Genomic DNA, 13,325 nt, shown 5'->3' with positions numbered 1-13,325 from the left:
GCCTAGGGTCTGGGCTGCATAGCATGAATGACTTTTTGAGGAAGTTTGCATTAAAGGTGGACAGAGATTTGGAAATAGATACACACATATTGGAGAAGGAAATGGCAACCCACTCCAGTATTCTTGCCTGGGAAATTTCCATGGACAGAGGAGCCTGGCGGGTTACAGTCCATGGGGTTATAAGAGTCATAAACTTAACAACTAAACCACCACTACCACCACACTCTTATATACATATTAAATACATGGAAAATAAAATAAGCAACCTAGGTCACCAATCTAATCTGTTTTGGCAGTATAAAACCCTCCACCCAAGGTATATTATCAAACACCTCCTAAAACCTGCGCCAAGCCCTAGAACAAATTAAGGAACTTCACAGCAACTCCTGGAGGTCCTTGTCAACATCACTTTGCCTGCGGGGAAATCTCATCTTTGATAAACCTATATGCTCTACCTCCAGCCAAAGATTAGGATCAAAGTCTCCTTGGGGGAAGTTTTCCATTCTTGCTCCAGGTCTCAAAGCCAAGCTGTGCCCCCCTCAGCAAGGCCAGTCCACCAGTCAGAGCACATGGGGCCAGAGCAGTTTGTATAAGGAAGGTGGAAAGAAAGGCCCTCCTGGCATAGTGATCCTGAGTTTCGATGGAGACACTGCAACAGAAATGGAAGCCATGTTGGTTCAGTCAGGGCCACAGTGGGAGAGAGAGACCAAGTGAGTGGAGCAGGCATGGTTAGAAGAAGAAAGAATCTCACACTCATCATGGAGACATGTGCTATGCTGTGCTTAGCCGCTCAGTCATGTCCTACTCTTTGCGACCCCATGGACTATAGCCTGCCAGGCTCCTCTGTCCATGGGATTCTCCAGGCAAGAATACTGGAGTGGGTTGCCATTCCCTTCTCCAGGGGAATCTTCCTGACCTGGGGATTGAATCTGAGTCTCCCACATTGCAGGCAGATTTTTTAGCATCCAAGCCACCAGGGAAGCCCCCCATGGAGACATGACCTGCCCACAAATGCAGGAGTGCCCACTTATGTTATTTAAAGGGCAAAGTTGACTTAGAATCTGTCTAAGGTAGGAAGGCCATCATGCTGGCATAAGAAATGACCACCAGAATCTAAAACAAGTTTAAAAGTGACCCCAGCCTTTCTGGAATCTTAAGTATCTCTGTCATTTCTACTCTAATCAAATGTTAATAGCTAGAGTCCAAATCAGGCTTTCTTAATTGAAAGGGAATTCAATCTGTAGGTACACTACTATGTCTTTAGACATTTCCGAGGCCAAAAGGCCTTGGCCCACTGGCTAAACTCTACGAGTACACTAGGGCCTGAGACTGGAAAGTCTTAAATCAGATTCCATCTCCTGTACTTCTGGTTGTACAACCTGGGTCAGGGAATTTGCTTATCTTTGCCTTAGTTTCCTCATCTGTAAAAAGGGTGATCCCAATAGTCACCTCATAGGCCTCTATAGATCTAATGCAAAATGCTGTAAAGGTTTCATGCAGTGTTTTGAACCCACTAAATATTATGTAAGCTCAGGTGTACGTAAAAGCAAAAACCAAAAGTAAGAAGGGAGAAGTGTGTTTCCTGCAGGTAAGTCAGGAGATGGGTTGTGCAGAGACAGAGTGGGAGCTCAAGGTTTCCAAGGGCCCAAGGCCCCTCTAGTTCACCACTTTGACATCACAAAGATGGGGTCTTTGTGTTCGTGACCCAGCTGGAACCATCCACACACCAGGCAGCAGCACAGAGCAGAGGCTAGAGGGAATAAAGAGGACCTGCCAGCCATCTCTTAAGGAGCATCCCCAAGTTGCCCGACTCAGGGCTCCACTTCTGTTTACATTTCATTGACCAGAATCTAGTTAAAAGGGAAGCTTGCAATCGTCACCTTTATTTTGGGTGGTGATGTGTTCAGCTAAGATTCTACAGGAGACCCCTCCCACCCACAAATAGATGCCAGGGGGGAGGAGGGTGATTTCAGTTTTCAGGACTATGTTCTAGAAGTTGTGTGGTTTAGAAACTGATAAAAGGAAGAAATTGACTTAAAAGGCTTGTGTCCATCTGTACTCCCTGGAACACCGACTGTGGATCTATAGTTGCTTGAACAACATGGAAATGCAAGATTAAAAAGACAAAGAAGGGGGAACAAGCCCAAACACCGTGTACTCCTGGCTCAAGGATCTGCCCTCCAGTGGGGGCCCAATCTGAGATCATCTCCTTAGGACACACAGCCACTAAGGTTAAGTAAAGAAGTTAAAAGTGCTGTGCTGTGAATTGCTTAGAAGTACTCATACACCGCACCCACAACGTTGTTACCCATTCAGGGAGCCGGCATGCCCTCAAATATACAGTTATGGTTGTAGAGTCCAGTGTACTATGATATCTTTCAACCCGAATTGCTAAATAGATGGGGAAAAAAAAAAACAATGGGCTAAGAAGTAATTATGGGCCACCTGTTATAGCCCGCAGGACTCCAATTTAAAAAGAAGCAGATAAACAGGTATTTTACGGGTCATTTTTCAGGCACCAAGTAACACCCATAAACACCTCCTTTGTTTCTGTTGGAAATCCCCAATTGGGAGATATTGTTCTGAACAACGCTGAAAAGCCAAAGCATGTACTATGGTGGGGGTAAAACAATCCCATTACACGTCCAGAGGTGCCCGCTCCACCCCTCACTCAACCCCTACACTGCCACCCCTCTCCCCTTGCCTTAACCCTATAAAGGTCGGCTCCATCCTGCCCCGAGCTGCTCAAGGACGTCTCCAATTCTGCCACTAGGTGGCAGGAGTGATCAGCACCTAGAAGCAGACGCTTTTGAAGCCAGAAAAGGATATGAGCTGGAAAGGAACCATGAGAAGACCAAGTCGAAACTGTCGTGGAGATGGGTGGACAGAGTGGTAAAAGATGTGACCTGCCCGGCGTCACCTGTGTATTTAGGGACCCAAAGGGCCAACCCCCCTCAGTTACCTAGGTCCTGTTTTTCCAACTCCTTTTGGATTTTATTTTTAGCTTTTTATTAAGCAAATTTTCAGCACTCGTGAAAGTTATAAGCAAGGAGCTGAGCTAAAGTAAGGTGTAAGCATTTGTAACACACACACAAAAGCAGTTTGGCCACAGGACTTTTATGCATAAATCAGGTGATGCTGGAAGTTAAACTTTATTCGTGTTTATACAGTCCTGTGTTTCAATAGGGGATTCCCAGATGGCTCAGAGGCAAAGAATCTGCCTTCCAAGCAGGAGTTGCAGGTTTGGAACATACATTACAAGTTGGAATCGTATTTTTTTTCCCCTAGATCTGTGGGGCCAGCCAGAGATCTGAAGTTAAAATGAAACTCACAGAGAGACTTGCCTGGTGGTGCAGTGGGGCACGGATTCCATCCCTGGTGGAAGATCCTACATCAGGCACTTCAAGGCTAAAAATAATAATCAAACTCATACACTTGTTTCTTTTTCAAGTCAAAGTCATAGCTGACAGGGCTAGCAGGAAACATTTCTTGAAAAGATAAAGGCACCTATCTGACACTGTTTATCTATCTGCGGCCTTACTTGGAATGAAGTGCCATCTAAAAAGGCTAGTTGGGGAAGAGATGGGAGAAAGATTGGACCCATCCCAAAAAGGTAAAGGAAAAATGAGCCAAGTGTTTGTCACATTTGGGAAAAGCAGCTAGGGGTCAAGACACACCTCCAAGAGCAAACCCTACTCAGTTTGTGAAAGAAAAATCAGAAAAAGTTAAAGCCAAATTGGTCTCGCAGAAGAAGGCATTTTTTATCATGCTCATTACTACCAGAGAATGCTCTAAACCAAACAAAACACATTTTAACATCTCACAAATCCAACATCTAAGAATAAAATTATCCAGCCCACAGTTAACTATATTTTGTTTCATTTTATAATTTGAAAGTCTGTGTGAAGAGTTGAAAAGGAGGTTGGAAAGCTGCGCTCTCATCTCAGCTCTGCTTGTTGGAAGGCTACATAGCCTAGTCCCAGCAACCTTCTTCCTTCTGTCTTCTTCAAGTTGGACCACACCAATCTTTTCCATCATAACAACACCAACAAAAATCATGCATGTTTCAAATATAAGTAATGACTTTCAGTACAACACATGCATTTTTCAGATCATCATCTTTCGTAGTTGAACCATGCTTTATCTTTAAATCTTGTTTAGAAGGAACTGCTAATATTTTATAGGATGTTTTGCAGGATGGAAAGCATATGGCAAGCACAAGGCAGGAGAACTTAATCTGGGCCTGGAGAAGGGCACATAGTTCTGTTTGGCTGGGTGTTCCTTCATGGTGCCTGCAAAGGGAGCGGAGTAAAATGAATGAACAGGATCGAGCAACCCTGAACTGTGCCGAGGAGTGTGCAATTGACTCCAGAGGCCAGGAGTCTCATTTTATGATGTAGAAAGAATAGCATAGAAAGAATTTATATACAGATCTGAAGGAAAGAAAGATTACAAGCAGAGAAACTGATCAGGAACATGTATAATCAAAGAAGTGGAAAAATGCAAAACATTTAAGCTTTTGTTAGTCTTGTACTTACAGCATTCATATCTTTCAGGAAAAAAATATGTGAAAAATAAGTCACCCAAATTTTTAACTAAAACATATTTTTGTACCAGCAACCATATGTACCATTAGATTATATTAGAAAACAAAGGATTTAGAGAACTCCCTGACTGTCCAGTATTTAGGGCTCCATGCTTCCATTGCAAGGGGCTTGGGTTCAATCCCTGGTCAGGGAACTAAGATTTCACAGCCAAAAAAAAGGAAAGAAAACAAAAGGATTTACATTTCTGGATTGAGATAATCTTTTTCCTTATGTGGTTTTTACAGACAGTAAATTTTCAAATTTTTTAATAATCATTTCTGTTTCTTTAAGTACTAAGATTCATTGTTTCTTTCTTTAATCAGCTGACTCATCTAAACACTTCTCTTTGTTGTCCCATCCCTCAGAAGTCTTTGGGTATCACTCATTGAAAGAACATTTGCTTTTTGGCTCTGAAATTTTATTTTTGCAATCCTGTACTTTTTCTTAGAATGATGAAGATGGCTTTGGAAACCAGAACACATCAGGAAATGACCACTCGCTAAGGAACAGAATTGTGCAAAACAGAGAGCATGAAAACGGCAAACAGGTATGACTGGGAAACAGCGAGTGAGTCCGTCACCATGGCAACTGCTGTGCCACGGCTACAGGGACTGAAGTCTGGCACTCAGAGGAACAAGTTAAATGGTAATTAGAATGGGCATGGCAGGGTCATGAGGAAAACACATATGCGCAAACAAAGATTTTGTGTTTATACACCTGTCCTCTCGGATGTAGAGAGTACCCAGGCTTGCTCTGACACTTCCTGATTGCACATTCCAAATTCCATCCCAAGACAGAAAGCACTGACTTCAACAAAAACATCTCAATTTTAAAGTGAATGAGGCAGACAAGAGGAAGGTTCTAAGACACGGTTCTAAAACTGTGTTGTGACACCCTAGGGCTCCTCAATGACATCTAAGTGTACACATCAAGTTTAGGTGCTCTGTGACAAAACCTCTTATTTCTTTTATATACTGAATTTTGGGTATGATCTTATTTTTTGTTTGTTTGTTTGCCTGAAAATATCTGTATTATGTCTTCATTTTTGAAGGATATTTTCACTGATTATAGATTTTTTAATTAAATTTTTATGAAGTATAGTTAATGTACAGTATTATATAAGCTACAGGTGTAAGGATCTCATTTGAAAAAAACCTGCTGCTAAAAAGGGAGCAAATTACCCACGTATATCATCCTTTAAAAAGTAATTTTGTTTGGGTGCCATATTTTAGGGGGAGTTTGCTCATGATAAATGAATAACTTATTTGAAGTAGAAAATTTGAAATATTATTGCAGCAAAATTTGGAAGACAAATAATGAATTGTAACTCCAGAAAAAAAAAAATCAGTGTCTAACATATTAGAATATAGCTTGTTTCAATCCAAGTTACATATACATCTACATGCGTGTCAGGTATATTGGGACTGTGCTTTCATATTGTTTAGTAATTATCTATTTCATTTAATGTATTCTAAAGTGTTCATATCGGTAAGTGTTCTTCAACCAAAAAAAAAAAAAAAGAGAGAGAGAGAGAAGGCAATAGTTCTTTTCAGACAAAAGCCTGCACATGGGTGGTTATACAAGCTTGATTCATAATAGCCAAAACCTAAAAACAACCAAAATATCCTTCAGTAGGTGAATGGATAAATGAATGGTGGTCCATCCAGACAATGAAATATTATTCAGCACTAAAAACAAATTCGCTATCAAGACATCAAAAGAAATGGGGGACATTACATGTGTATCACTAAGTAACAGAAGCAATCTGAGAAGACTCCATACTGTGTAGTTCCAACTATATGACATTCTGGAAAAGGAAAACTATGGGAACAGTAAAAAGGTCACTGGCTGCCAAGATGGGAGGGAAGATGGGAGGGAGAGAAGGACGAATAGGTACAGGGGATTCTTAGGATGGTGAAAATACTCTGTATGATATTATAATGGTTGATACCTGTTATTAAACATTTGACCAAGCCCATAGAATGTACAACATCAAGAGTGAGCCCTGGTGTAAACTATAGACTTCATGGGTCCATCAGTTGTAACAAATGTACCACTTTGGTGGAGAAGTCAATAATGGGAAAGGCTGCATGAGGTAGGGGGCAAAAACATATGAGAAAACTGTACCTTCCTCTCAATTTTGCTATGAACCTAAATAAATATGCTCTTAAAAGTCTTGGTTTAAAAATTGTTTCACAAGAGAAGTCAAAAACAAAAATTAAGTGTTATTGTAAATAGAAATATGAAGGCTGAGGAGTAGTTACTGGTTCGGTCACAGTGGTCCTTAGGTGGCCTTGGCAGTGACCTTAGCAGAAGCCATATCAGCAAAAAGTTTGGTCACAGTGGGTTGAGAAGTGAACAGGATATGGAGTGTCCCTGAACGCAAGGAAGTTGTTTCAAGTGGTTTGATTGTGAAGGGAAGAAGGGAGGGTAGATGTCCCATGACTGTGGGGTGTGGGGTCAGGAAGGTTTTGTTGTTTTGTTTTGTTTCAAAGATGAAAAGGGGTTGGAAAAATCAAAAGAGAAAACAAAGAAATGCTAGACATTCCATATGGTAGGTAACTTGGGACAAGTTTACTCAAAGAAAATAATGATGAAGATCATTTAAGTGAAAATTTTACCAACCTTTTTCTCTTGTCCAAGCTTGGTGTTAGGTGGGGGGGAAATGAGAAGGGCTTCTCTGAACCCCTGACCTTTGCAGCTGCAGCCTGGACTCAGCTGGTCTCTATTACAACCATCCCTGTGCATGAGGCCCAGCCCACAACATGAAGGCAGCTTAAATCAGGAGCATAATGGGAGTTTGGCCTCAAAGAACAAGATAATCTTTGAGGATCCTTTCAGAGACAAGCTAATAACTAATTTCCATGGGTTTTGTTGTTGTTGTTAAAGAGAAATGAAAGCCTCTTGGGATCAGACAACAAACTAAGTCTGAGATTTGGCATTATACCCCTTGAGCATGTTCAAAACTCTTAATAGCTCCCTACTCCCTCCCAACCTTCCTTTGCCTTTGCTTACAGTAGCTGAACCTATTTGAGACATTATCACAGAATGATGGGAGGTGGGAAATCCTTCCCACCGTCACAAGAATAGAATGGGTCATGGATGCTTAAGAGCTCCAACAGTACTTGTGAAGATTGTCCATAAAAGATAGCCCAGGTTGGAATTTCCCAGCAGGACAGTCCGGTGGTTAAGGTTCTATGCTTCCAATGCAGGGGGCATGGGTTCCATCCCTAGTTGGGAAACTAAGATCCCACATGCTGTACCACCCCCCACCCCCCACAAAGAAAAAGATAGCACAGGTACAAAAAAGAAAAGGTGAAAGTTGCTCGGTCATGTCTGACTCTTTGTGACCCATGGACTGTAGCCCACCAGGCGCCTCTGTCCATGGAAATCTCCAAGCAAGAATACTGGAGTGGACAGTCATTCCCTTCTTCAGGGGACCTTCCTGATCCGGGGATTGAATCCGGGTCTCCTGAGTTACAGGCAGATTCTTCACTGTCTGAGCCGCCAGAGAAGCCCAGGTGTATACTTCACTCAATAACTAGAGCAAGGGCTAATTGAGTGAGGAAATATTTCCCCTTAACCCAGTTGATAGAAGAACCCTAGTTCCTGAGGGTAGTTTAACAGCTTTGGAAGATGCTGAGCTACTGTTCATGTCAGAAGACCAAGCCTTGGGCTGCCAGGAAAATAAAAACAGCCTTAGTCTCAGTTCTCTGGAAACGGGGGGCTGCCAGAATATAAAGGGAGATTTATGTAGCCTCTGGTATTAACTTCATTTAGCACTTGTCTGAAAACAGAGCAGGAATTTAAGTAAAGGGAGAAATGAATGAGCCTAGATTTTTTTGTGACAAGGCGAAAAATCTCTGAGCAGTTGATAATTGGAGACATCATCTTGCATAATAATTTTAAAGTAATTTAAATAATTGGGAAATTTTTCCTTGCCAAAATTCTGAGCAAAAGAGATCAGGGTCCGTTATGCTCAGCATTCTCCTCATTCCATCTCTGTCCCCATGTTTGATTTCCAGGTAGGAGAGCACATCACCATCGAGCAGGATTCTCTAAGAAAGGATGAAGAAGAGGAGGATGATCAAGAAACACATCGAAAAGGGTACAGGTTCAAACCATAGACATTCTTGGGCTTCTCTGGTGGTTCAGACGGTAAAGAATCCACCTGCAATTCGGGAGACCTGGATTCCATCTCTGGGTTGGGAAAATCCCCTGGAAGAGAGCATGGCAACCCACACTAGTATTCTTGCCTGGAGAATCCCCAGGAACAGAGGAGCCTGGCAGGTTACCGTCCATGGAGTAAGTGACTAAGTGCAGCACAGCACCTCCTAAGCAAAGTGGTTTTGCCACTTTTTTATTCTCATCTAATTTTTAACATTAATTATGATTTATCAGAGATAGTCGCTGCCAATCTCCCCTCCCTACTACCCACCTAACAACATTTTCAGAAAAATTAATGACACTCTAGTATAATCAATGTGGTAAATTCAAATTGCTGATGTCCTAGGAACCCAATATCCAGGACAATCTTCTAATTAAAGCTGTAAATTGCCAACTAATTGCTCCAGTCCATGCGAAAGTAGTTAATTCATCTTTTCAATGTTCAATCAATGAGAAATTGATTTCTCAAAACCCAATTCACTTTAAGTCCCAACAAACTTGCTCTTACCTTGTGGTATCATGAAAATATTCCAAGTCCTTATCACTCATTAGCAGGAGAGGCAAATTATTATTTTTAGTTTTTGGATCAGAAAAATGAAGCTCAGACTTAGGCAAGGGTTTGTCAGCTGGAAAAATGCTAATTTAAATTTCAGCTTCTGATTCCTAGTCCAAGACTGTCTCAATCATAACACTAAAGTATTTGTAAATTTTCTAAATTCCTATTTAAATTTGGTGTTAATTCCTGAGTCTCTGAGGAACTTTTTGTGTATCAGAAGATAGAGCTGGTCAAAATTCAGATTGAAAGTTCTTGTCACATATACATCAGAAAGAATTTTCACCACCATGAGGACTTACTGTATAGCGCAGGGAGCTCTACTCAGCGCTCTGTGGTGACCTCAATGGGAAGGAAATCCAAAAAAGAGTGGTTATGTACACACGTAGGTGATTCACTTTCCTGGACAGCAGAAACTAACGCAACTTTGTAAAGCAGCTTATACGCCAATAAAAATTTTCTTCTTACAAAGGATTTTTACCATGCTGGAAACCTGAATTTGGTTTCATCCTCATTTTAGTTCAAGAATCTCTGACCCTTGGGGCCAAGAGATTCTCTTGGGTGGTCAGAGGTACTCAAGTTTCATCAGTGTTAATGGATGGAAAAACAACCACCAAGTCATTCAGCCTAGATAACCAAATGGCCAAAGCGACTATTTCTAGCCACTTCCTTCTTTTTTTTTTTTTGCAGTGTCAGGTTGCTGTAATGGACTATACACACTCCCTGCAATTAAACAATCTGATAAATTTGACCTAGAGTAGATGGATGTGCTCTATTGAATGTTGCTGTCTGACACCGCTGCTTTATAACACTATACCCACAACTGAGGACAATGTATCAGCAGCCTGTCCTAAATTAGACCACGAAAAATTTAGTCTTTATCGTATTTATATTCCCTCAACATGTTCCAGAACAATGTCACTAATTCTCAGTACACCTCTTCATACACATACATAAGACAAAATTTTCATGAAATAATGCCTGTCATCACTATGTGTGATATACTCTGAGATGTCCTATTCTCTTGTTTAAGGACAGGTATCATACACTGTATGACAAACTTCACAACTCATGAATGGGTCCACAGCTGTAAAATATTGTTCCAGAAAAGCAATAAGAACTCCCATTTCATTTATCTAAGAATTCAACAAAGGCCTGTCAAGCACTCAGTGTCCAAGCTGCTTATGTTGGGCTCAGACATCTATTCTCCATGAAGTTACAGTCAATCAAGGCTTCATAACAAAACATAATCAAAGGAGATAGTAGGAATAGGTTGCAGAGGACTACCTCTGTCTGAGGAAATGCAAGAAGGCTTTGTGGAAGCGAAGGGCTTGAGCAGTGCCCTGAACCGTGAAGGGGACTGTGACACAGACATGTGGGCATGACTGCTGGAGGGAGGGGAACTGGAGAATGTTTACTAAGGGGGTGGGAGGTCCCCTTAGTGGGACCCCCAAGTGGTCATGATTAAATGTGCAAGTAAATTCCTTCCATTTAGCCTCAAGTAAGAGAGGAGAGGCCTGCATTGGGAGGCACACTGAGGAAAGAGGTGTATGCAGGGAAGCCAGGGTTCAAAGCAAGAACAGGGGACCGGGAACACCCGGGAGAAGAAAGGACAGTTGTTGTGGGTACCACCCTGTGACCTCTCCGGATTCCCTTACTGGTGTACACCATCTTCCTTGGAAGAAGTGATCAGATGCACACATGGCTTGCACACTCCACACCACCCTGTAACAAAGCTCTGAGCAGAAACAAAGATATCAACAATTCCAGAACCTTCTGAGAAAGCTATATGACAACCCATTGGTTGACAGCCCTCAAATCCCCCAAATCCTACTTCACTTTTCAAGCATCTTGTGAAGACAGTCACCCTTCCACTAGAGAGGGGGTGATCTAGCCTAGTGAGAAACAGTCTCATCCTATGATTCATTCTCAGCTTTTGGTTGGTTATCCTGTCCCCTGCTTTATTTCTGGGAGCACATTTTCTGCATCTCCATAATCCTTCAGGACTTGGCACATCCATTCAGCAAAGGTTGAGCCAAACCATGGCTGATTTTGGTCTAAAATGAAAGGAGTTTCTTATTTTTATTTTGTATGACACAAACCTCATGAATTTGTTTGCCTGATGATTTACAAAGCCTAATCTGCTATAGCTTTAGCATGCCAGGATATGTCGTGTATGTGGTGTTTACATCTGCCTGCTTCTTGCTTTGTCTTGTTACAGGTGCCTGGGAAGGATGTGTGGGAGGATGTCTGATTTTTGTAGGGAACACAAAACAACCCTTCGGTACATCATCTGGGGCATTTTAATAGCAGGTAAGTAGCAAAAGGGGATGGGATGCTAGTGTCTCTTTTCCAAGTTCTCTCAAATATCAGTTTTCTGTAGAAAACAAATAAAAGTCTTCCCTTTCCTGAATCATCTCTGAGTCATCCAGAGAGAAGAGAATTTCACCAGAAAGCCCCTGAGTGGTAGGTCTTGGCTTGAAATGCCCATGTAGATAGCTGTTCTGCATGCTAAGTCACTTCAGTTGTGTCCAAGTCTTTGTGACCCTGTAGACTGTATAGTGTCTAAGAATTTATAATGCTAGGCTCCTCTGTCCATGGTATTCTCTAGGCAAGAATTCTGGAGGGGGTTGCCATGCCCTCCTCCAGGACATCTTCCTGACCCAGGGACTGAAGCCAGGTCTCTTGCACTGCAGGCAGATTCTTTACCCCTGAGCCACCAGGGGGAAGCCCCATGTCCTGTTTAGGCAGCCAGCAGCTGATTTTTTAAGATCACCTATTCCCATGGTCTTTGTTATTGTGGTATGGATTTGAGGGTTGGATAATGCAAATTCAGGTAACTGGAAAAATGGTGATAATCACAAGGCAGCAACCTAACTGAAGTGGGGATATAACCAATCAATTAATGCTTTATATGAAAACAGAACAAGGAGGAGCCTAGGGTCATGAAGCCCTCTCCTCCTACCTGAAAGCAAGGCCAGGGTGTCTTCACAGATGAGCAGGTGTCCTGCTTTGACTCCCTCCAAACAAAGGGCTCCAGGGCCCATTTCAAAGAACATTACTGTCTATAAAATGTGAGCCCGCCCACCCAAGTCCATGGACATTAGTCCAAGATGGCTGACCCCAAGAGGTCAGTGGTTTTCCGGTCTCACACTGCCAGAACAGGGAGCATCAGGGTTGAAAGCTTGCTTGCTTGCTTTCTACCAGCCCAAGTAGTATTTTGCAGACCATACTCAAAACCACACAGCTATGCCATTGTATTACAAAGTAAGCAGATGGTGTGGCCATGTGCCAAGGCAACTTTATTTGTAGACTACAAACACAAATATACAAATACAACTGTACTTGCCACCTACAAAAACAAGTGGCAGGCCAAATTTAACTTGCAAACAAAGCCGTGTTTGCCAACTTTTAATGGAAAACCTTGTGTTCTTATCCCAGAATCTTCTCTTCCAAAGCTATCAGCCTGGTCATCACCCACCTCTTTCTTTTAGAGATTCTGTAGCATATCAGTGTTGTGGTACTCAGAGATTTTCCTACTCAAGTTTAGGCCAAATCTGGGCCACAAACCAGGAGACTCAATAATTTTTGCCAGTGGTTGCTTTGGTGCCTGGCCTTTCTCTGTAGAAGCTCATCTGCTGAGTCTGGGTATCAGAAAAAGTAGTCAGTACTAAGCAAGAGGCTTCCCTGGTGGCTCAGATGGTAAAGAATCTGCCTGCAGTGCAGAAGACCCGGGTTCAATCAATAGGTTGGGAAGATCCCCTGGAGAAGGGCATGGCAGCCCACTCCAGTATTCTTGCCTGGAGAATTCCATGGACAGAAAAGCTGGGGAGCTGTAATGTATAGCATTGCACAGAGCTGGACTTAGCACTAAAGTGACTTAGCATGCACCCACTAAGCAAGAGCCCCAGTGATCAAGCAACAAGATTCAGGAATTCAGTAGTTTCCTTAAGAAAAAAACCTGGCACCCTGTCCTTCTAGCATTCTTGGAGAGACTATTTTTAAAAAAAATAAAGGAA

General features: G+C 42.2%; 1 protein-coding gene across 1 annotated transcript in view; it reads left to right on the top strand.

The window, feature by feature from the left end:
• The window catches only part of SLC28A3 (solute carrier family 28 member 3), a 118,817-nt gene that overhangs the window by 22,545 nt on the left and 82,947 nt on the right, over positions 1 to 13,325 (top strand). Inside the window, exons 2-4 of the mRNA XM_043453802.1 lie at positions 5,035 to 5,133; positions 8,612 to 8,694; positions 11,528 to 11,619. Coding sequence (XP_043309737.1) covers positions 5,035 to 5,133; positions 8,612 to 8,694; positions 11,528 to 11,619 — 274 coding nt within the window. The remainder of the gene's footprint in view (positions 1 to 5,034; positions 5,134 to 8,611; positions 8,695 to 11,527; positions 11,620 to 13,325) is intronic.

Source organism: Cervus canadensis, chromosome 30 (assembly GCF_019320065.1).
Source record: "Cervus canadensis isolate Bull #8, Minnesota chromosome 30, ASM1932006v1, whole genome shotgun sequence".
Taxonomy (NCBI): domain Eukaryota; kingdom Metazoa; phylum Chordata; class Mammalia; order Artiodactyla; family Cervidae; genus Cervus; species Cervus canadensis.
Note: the sequence above shows the minus strand (reverse complement) of the source record. Positions and strands in the feature narration are given on the sequence as shown.